Below are 8,258 nucleotides of genomic sequence, written 5' to 3'. Positions count from 1 at the left end.
GTTTAATCCAGCTGGGATTTTTTCTGGAAAGCTGGTTCAAGTAACTGCTTTTTTCACATCAAGATATATATATATATATATTTATAAATTTTAGAAAGGCACTGATCATTGAGTCTCCCATTACTATCTTTTGATTCCCACAGCTCCAAAAAGATCTGTCTTTATAAGTGTAATGAGTTCTTATTTTTCATTTCAGTTCTGTGTGTTCGTACAAGCAGTACGTGTAAGCCTGTAGCTTAAAGATTTTTTTGCACAGTGATTCCATCTCCCCACTGTGGCAAAAAGTGCTGAACACTTATTAATTGTTTTCTGTGCACTGGTTTCACCTTTCTCCCCTGGTTTTCGTTAGGTTCTGAGCTCATGCCCAAAGCCCTCTCCACCAGGATAGTGGGAGGCATTTGGTGGTTTTTCACACTTATCATCATTTCCTCGTACACTGCTAACCTAGCCGCCTTTCTGACAGTGGAACGTATGGAATCTCCTATTGATTCTGCTGATGATTTGGCCAAGCAGACAAAGATAGAGTATGGGGCAGTTGAAGACGGAGCGACCATGACTTTCTTCAAGGTAAGCTTTATATGTTGTTTGAAAAGGTCCTATATCCTGATTGTGGGGGGAAAGTTTGTGCACCTTGCTGAGGAGCAACAGATATGATTCCCACTGCTATCAAAAGCAACTGAAAATCACGTTTTTAGGATTTGCAAGGTAGCAAAGAAAGCAAATGCAAAATCTCTCATGGGAAACAAAAGGCTATTTCTTTGATGATTTTTCCTTAAAGAATTGAATTTCTAGCAGTGGATTAGGTGAAGAAACCCGAACACTTTGCTCAGACATATCTCCTATAGTTGTGTATAAGAATGAGTTTTGTCAGATTAGGAGTTACAGTACCAGTTCAATAGCATTATACTTAATTGTAGTCTTTGTTCAAGTAACTGGACTGCACTAAGGATATCAGTGGCTGGACTGAGAAAACCCTTTTGGACTTCATATTTTTGAGAAACTTTTGAATGAAATTGGGGATCTATATAAAAAGATTCTTCTGGTTTTTCTATTCCTTTTAACCTGTTACTAAGATAATTCATTTTGAAATATAACGAAATATGCTGCTGGATTAAAGAGAGATCTTTGTTTTCTAGCTCCATCAAACATTTAAGTGGTCTTAAATTAGTGAGAAGTATGCATGAAGGGAGAGAGAATGGTTTGTTCTATAACTCCTTGTGTTTGGTAACACAGAGGTGTCTCAAATCTTCCAGAGAGTGGGGTGTTTAACAATATTTGTCTGATCTTTTGTTGAAGACTTTTAGCTAGTATATTCTGTTTTTACAAGTTGTTATACTGTCACCTAAAGCTTAGCAGTGACTGTTACATTGGCATTTGAAATTTGACAAACTGAGGTCCAAGGTAACCTGTAAACTGGTGCAGAAATTGAAGAATGTGTGGTCAGTTCCTCTCATCAGGTTCAGAGAGTACAAAATTTGTCTAGATATCAAGGCTAAATAGTCACTATTTAATCTTATCACCTTAAAGCAAGTTGAACTGTGCATGTAGTTTTATTTTTAAAAATAATTATAGGGATTTCAACTTCTGCTTGGAAATAATCAATTCAACTTCAGTATGTTGGAATTTTTTATGCTGCTTAACTTATACTGTACATTGGGAAGGTTCTGAGTATTTTCCCCAGAATTTTTGTTGGAAAAGAAGCTGATGAAGTTAATAGAAGTAACTAATCAATTAGAGGTCTCTTGATGTCAGGAAATATGTGAAACAGTTAAAAGAAACAACATTGAAAAGTTTAAAGACTGAGGTTTTAAAAACAGTCAAAATGGTTTAAGTCTCGGGACGTGAAGAGATGACACAAGGTATCTATTGATTTACCAGAAAACACTACAGGGCAGTAATTTCATTTTTGCCTGGCAGAAAACCTTGAACTTCTTCTAATTCAGATTTGAACTATGGACTCTGAAACATTAGGAAGCAAGTTTAAATTAGCAGTGTCTTTCCTTGTGGTTGCCAGAAGCACTTTTCTTTGCATCTCCTTAACTTTTAGTTTTCCTTCTCCCCACTCTTAATTTTCTCTCTTATTCCTTTTTTTTTTTTTTTTTTTTTTTATGAGCATAATCTGTGGGGTTTCTTAAACAAGCAGAGACTATTTCTCTTTCTCTGGATGTTTTTCTCCTCTGGTTATTAGTATACTCCTTTTTCTGCACAATTCTTTCTTTCTGTTCTCTTTCTTCCTCTGTTTCTATGGATATAGATATATTTTGTGTTTATCTAACATATTGTATCCAAGAACTAGAGAGGACATACTTCTGATGAAATAGCTATTGCACATCCTGCACAGAAGATTTTTGTTTGCAGTTGAAATAACCTAGCCTTATACACAACAGAGTTATGGTGCCAGATCACTTAATTTGGTATTGATTTTAGTACATTGATGAATTCTCCTTCATCACTTTTAATGAAAAAGAGAAATCGGAACAGAACACAGGATTTCTTTATTCAGCTGATACATTTTAAGTCAAATTAAGGTTTATTCTGTTGAATAAACATATTTTCTCGTCTTTATCTGTGAACAGATCATGGTTCGTGTTTTGTGATATGAAAATGCACTGATAGTTAATTCCAGCTAGCAACCAAATGATTACAAATGTTTTTCTGATGTTTACTATCTTATCTAGTAGTACGTAAATTAATTGGTATTATTTACCTAATGAAATAGATCCAAACTTAAGCATTAGAGGTAGCTACAACTGTTCTTGTAGTTCAGCAAATAAGTGAAAATCATGATCAAAACCAAAAGTAAATGGAAACTATATAATCTCATTTGATTCATTCAGTATCAGAAGCAACTTCCAGGTGGAAATAAGAGTTTGCTTGATGTAAATGTTATTCACTAGAGCTACCTGTGTAAGGAATACAATCTAATTAAATACATATTCCATGAAAGATAAACCAAAACATTTATATACTGTCTATCTGTTAGAGTAAACTTTCTGGTAAAAGTAGGTATTTTTACCTAATGAGGTTAAGTTATCAGAAAACAGAATACTATAGTTCTGGCTGACATAATATGTCTGTATTTGTGTGTTTTCAAAATATACTTTGGTTTTGTATAAGCAAATTGCTTCAGGAAAAGGAAATTTCCTTACATGAAGAAAACGAAAATGCAAGAAAATATTTTAATACAAGTCTGTAAGTGGAATTGCCTTGAAAGGTACTACTAGGGCTGAACAGCTCATAGATGCTACTGCTAAATAAAAATACAAAAAGCACTTAAGAACAGGAAACTGATAAAGGAAGAAAAAAAAAGATCAGAAAAATATCTTAAGTGACAGAGTGAGAATAGATGCATATAATATAGAAAAGTACAAATAGTATAGAAAAGACAGAAGTTATGTATGTTTTTTGTATTGTGTGTAAAAAAAAAAAAAAAAAAAAAAAAAAAAAAAAAAAAAAAAAAAAGCCCAGGATAAATATTCACATTTTAAATTCCTTTCAGAATACTTTCTGTTTTATCAGTAAGGTGAAGGAGGGTTTTAAATGCTATATATTATATTCTGTAATACATAGACAAGTGGATATCAAGTAGGAAGTAACACTGCCTTGTTATACGGCACTCGGGAAACTCTTAATGAACTATTGTGTCCTGTTCTGGTGACCACAGTTTGAAAATATGTTTAAAATTGGAAAGAGTTCATTAAAGGTGAACGAATGACAGTAGCTCTGGAAATAGGCATTGTAGTTAGAGACTAAAGAAGATCTGTCTGTTTAATCTGCTGAAGAGAAGGTTAAGAGGTGACCTGATCGTGGTCTGTAAATGCCTTAATGGGAATGAGACTTTTGATGGCAGATGACTGTTTAATCTAGCAGAAAAAGGCATAATGAGATCCAATGTTTCAAAGTTGAAGTTAGGCAAATTCAGACTAGAAATAAGTTGCATATTTTTAAGAGTGGGAATAATTAACCACTGGTACAACATATCTAGGAGTATGCTGGATTTATCCATCACACGTAGACATTGTGAGGATAATAGTTACAACACAGACCAAATAGGTTATGCTTTTGATTTAGAGGCTACTCTATGAAATAGATATCCTTCATTATACAGGAGCTCAGATGGGATTTTAGTAGTCCTCTTCTACTTCGAACTATGTTATACTATGAGAGTATGACTTTTGGGGGAGGTTGCACAAAGATGATTGAGAGGACAAATTTATCATCTGTGTGTATGTTTTTCCTTAGCTGCTTTGTCTTGTTTTAATAAGAGTGGATTGAGTAAATCAATGGCATTATGTTACAACAAGAAATGAAGGCACCAGATGGTTTCCTAATGTTAAATGAAATTATCATATCTTGGTAATAGTTATTAGTTCCAATCACAGTGAGGCTCAATAGTTGCCCATGAGACTGACAGTAATTTCTGCATAAATTATCTATATAGCAGTCCATTGACTTTTTTCTTAAAAAAAACCTTTGGAACCTGGCCAAAGTTGTGTGCTGCTAATACAAAAGAGCATTTTTTGAAGGAGAATCTAAGTGGGAATCAGACAAACTAACTGCTAGATTAAAACCTGCTAAAGTTAAAATCTTGGAGAACACAGGGGATATAAATTGAAAGTGCTATTACCCTTGTGAGTGAAACACCCCTGTGCAATAGCTTCAGTGAAAAAGGAGAATGTCGTCTCCGGAGTTTTATTAGGTCCTCCAGATCACTGTATGCCTCCTCATGGTCTGAGAAACATGACGTTACAACTCCTCTTAGAAGCCAGAAAGTGGAGGAAATTGTCAACGCTGTCTCCTCTTAAGATCTACTTATCTAGTCTGAGCATGGAAAAGAAGTAGTTTTACACGTCTGTTATATGCCTGGTGGGTCCGGTGGGCCATTTCATTGGGAAAAACAAAGAAAAGTTTAGTATTTTCCAAGAATTAGAAAGAAAAAAAATGTGAAAGTAAATTCGAAGCCACATCTGCTGCTAAGCATATGGTTTCTATTCCTGATATGTGTTTTGGTGTTTCTCAGATTGTGGAGATTTTCTTATTTACAAACTTCTCTTCCTCTCTCTGGGCTGCATTTGTCACTGTTGACCATTTTCAAGTTTCAGAAGTCTGTCTTCTTTCCTGCTTGGAATAAAATAAAAAGCATTTGTTGTTTTCATGAAAGCTACTTATTTCACAATAGCTGGTCTTCCATAAAAAATCTCAGATTTTCCATTGCCTCTGATTTCTGTAGTCTCTCAGTCTATGTTTCTCAAAATCCCAGTGTCTGTATTCTTGCTGAATGACAGTTGTGAAATTGAGGAGAACAATGTTAATTCCACCCTGCTTCTATTTGTACTACATTTCTCCATCCACACAAAAAAAATCAAACTACTACGGTACATATGCTTATATGTGGTCTACAATTTTAATTTTTTTTTTTTTGGCGAATTCATTGCCTATCTTTGTTTTTATCATCATTTTTCATATCTGTACCTTTCAACATCAGCATTTTCTTTCTAGGTTTTTGTACAGTATCATGCACAATGGAACTTTTCTCAGTTATGGGTACTAGGCATTTGTATACCAAATAGTAAAGAGCAAAGTGATTTTTCATTCTCTAAAAGCTGTAGTGTAGTGTCATTACTTCTGTATCACAAATTAAAGGTCTTCTCAGCTTTCTGTGAGAGTTGTATGTTTTATATCCTTGTTTTGCTTATAAGGAAACTGAAGAACTGAAAGGGAATGCATCATCTTCAAATCACTTGGTGAAAGGCAGATAGGGGATTAATTCATGAAAGCTGACTTACAAACCTTAGAATTATCTGATGGACTATTCTATTTAGCATTTACATTTGCCAGTTTCTTTCTGTTTCTTCTTCAGGACCCATTTTTATACTTCAGCCTTGCTTTTCTACAATATCCTCCATTTCTTCCTCCATTGCTTTTTCTCCACACAGATCCATGCTGCTGACCCTTTTCAGTGTGTGTGTCCCCCCTCCCGCTTTTTACCTTAGCCATTCTGTTACCAGCTCCCTCAGGAAATTTTGGGGGGCAACAATTCAGTGCTTACTGTCTATCTTCCTCTCCCAGATTCTCAGCCTATTGTTAAAGGATATAGCATGAAGGTATACCTATAGATTGCAAAATCTGAGAAATAGTCTCTTAAGGCTGAAAGAAGGAGTTGTAGGGGAATTTTCCTACTGCTTTTAACTGGAGTACGAGTGACAAGTCACATGACAAAGATGAAATAATACCTGCAAGAATAAGCATATGAATGCCATTCATTTGTCATGATCGATGTTGGTATTGGCATGTATAAAACCAGTATAACTTCAGTGGGTTTTTCAAACCTGGGTTTGAACATTGTAATAGGCAAATGACACTTATCTGTTTAACAAATAGGTATGCGTGTACAAGCACATGGTCATATACACACATAGAATCTTCAGTTGAATGCTGCAAAAGTTTAGCAGTGAGTATCAATTATTTGGTGGAATTGTTGCAAGTCAAAGATGAAACAAACACCACTTCTGAGCTTCTCAAATATCCACGGACTGACAGTGACTAATGGAGAACAATTTTTTGAGTCCCAGCCTCCATGTGCTGATCTGGAAAATGCTTAAAAAATAATTGGTAGCAGATACCACAAATACTTGTTCAGTTTCCTGTAAAATTATTTCACTTTATCGATAAGTTGCATTTGAATGTAAAAAATACATAGTTGTTCTGATGCATAAAAACACACGTGGCACTTTTGACTAAAGAAGGAATTCAATATAAATACCATGCAACCTTTTTTTTTTTTCCTTTGTTTTGAACATCGTAGTTTGGGCCTATCTGCAAGAAATACATACAATTGAAATCCATTGTTTCCCTTTACCCATGATTGTTTCCTCTTTGCAGGAACACACTATTTATTTGAATGTACAAAAAAAGCAGGCAGAGTTGCAAACCTGTAAAACAAGGGCTGTGGTCACTCCATGCACTTATAAGAACTGAATCTGCGATGACAAGAGTCTGTGAAAATGAGTTATAGGCTTTGTTCAGAGACCTTAAAACACTTTTGTCTCACCTAGTTCTATTTATTTGTTGGAAAGATCAAGAAAGCTAGATAGAGGTAGGTAGGTTAGATGATGGATTAACACAGCCTATAACAATAGCATCAGTGCATTTGAATTCTGAATAGAAGAAATTCAGATAAATTTGGTACCATTAAGTGAGGTCGACTGTCTTTCTTTTGAATCTGAGGGCAGAAAGCAGAACTAATTCACATAAAGGGCCTTATTCCAACCAACTCTCTAGGTACTGGGCCAAAGCGACTGAAATGATTTTATGCTGTCTTAACCCTTCCCCCTTCTCTAGGGTTGTCAGAGCCATTACCGTTCCTGTAGTAAATAAGAGCGTATGTTTGGCTGTCTGTTGCATCTCAGTTGCTAAAGCATGAAACTAAAAATAGATGGAATGTGGTAGAAGTCCACTGCCTTTCCACCTTTGCCTTTGTCAATGCCTGTGCCTTTTCCCTTCCCTTTCTCCATTCCTTGTTCCTTGTACCCTTTTTCCTGTTCCTACATTATGGGTTGAAACAGATGAACAAAGGACTAGTGTCGTGGTTTAGGCCAAAATCCACTATTGGGGACCTGAGGGACCCCAGACGGGACTGATAGATGCTCCCCTCTACCCCTCTTCAAAGAGAGAGGCAGAGGAGGGAAAAAGAGACTTATGATTTTAGAAGGAACTACACTACTTTAATGAAATATTAATAATAAAATAAAAAGAAATAATGAAAAATATACAAAACCTTATCAAGCTCCCAAGATGACAATCATGACACCGGCTAGCACTGGGGCAGTCCCAGTCTGGACTCAGTGATGGACGGGAACTGGATTCCAGATCTGGATTCCAGATCAGGATCAGGATCAGGATCAGGATCAGGATCAGAGGCAGATGAACAGAGTCCTCCTCAGACATCAGCCATTGAAGGAAGAGCCCTGACCCTTTGATCCCTCAGCTTTTATACTGAGCATGAGGCAGATGGGATGGAATACCCTGTTGGTCAGTTTTGGGTCACCTGTCCTGTCTGCTCCTCCCTGCAGGTGGGACCCCACTATGCTTTTCCGCTTCCGACCCTCCAACGGGGCAAAGAACAAAGTTGGTTGGCCTTGGCTGTTACAGCAATAAGTATAAGCTGGAGCCTCTCTGCACACCATGCCTGGGCATCAGCTATAGACAATTGGTCTTATCACTCTGAGAGAGTGAACGCTGTCTGCACAATATGCAGT

At 36.2% G+C, this 8,258-nt stretch overlaps 1 protein-coding gene across 1 annotated transcript in view; it reads left to right on the top strand.

Moving 5' to 3' along the window:
* GRIK2 (glutamate ionotropic receptor kainate type subunit 2) overlaps positions 1–8,258 on the top strand; it is a gene marked incomplete at both ends in the record, with an annotated part of 413,581 nt that overhangs the window by 319,591 nt on the left and 85,732 nt on the right. The window contains one exon of the mRNA XM_082481392.1: positions 350–567. Within this exon, the coding sequence (XP_082337518.1) occupies positions 350–567 (218 nt within the window). The remainder of the gene's footprint in view (positions 1–349; positions 568–8,258) is intronic.

The sequence above is a fragment of the Vanellus vanellus genome (genome assembly GCF_965231255.1).
Source record: "Vanellus vanellus genome assembly, chromosome: 3".
NCBI lineage: Eukaryota > Metazoa > Chordata > Aves > Charadriiformes > Charadriidae > Vanellus > Vanellus vanellus.
The sequence above is the reverse complement of the archived record's forward strand: the minus strand, read 5'-3'. Positions and strand labels throughout refer to the sequence as shown.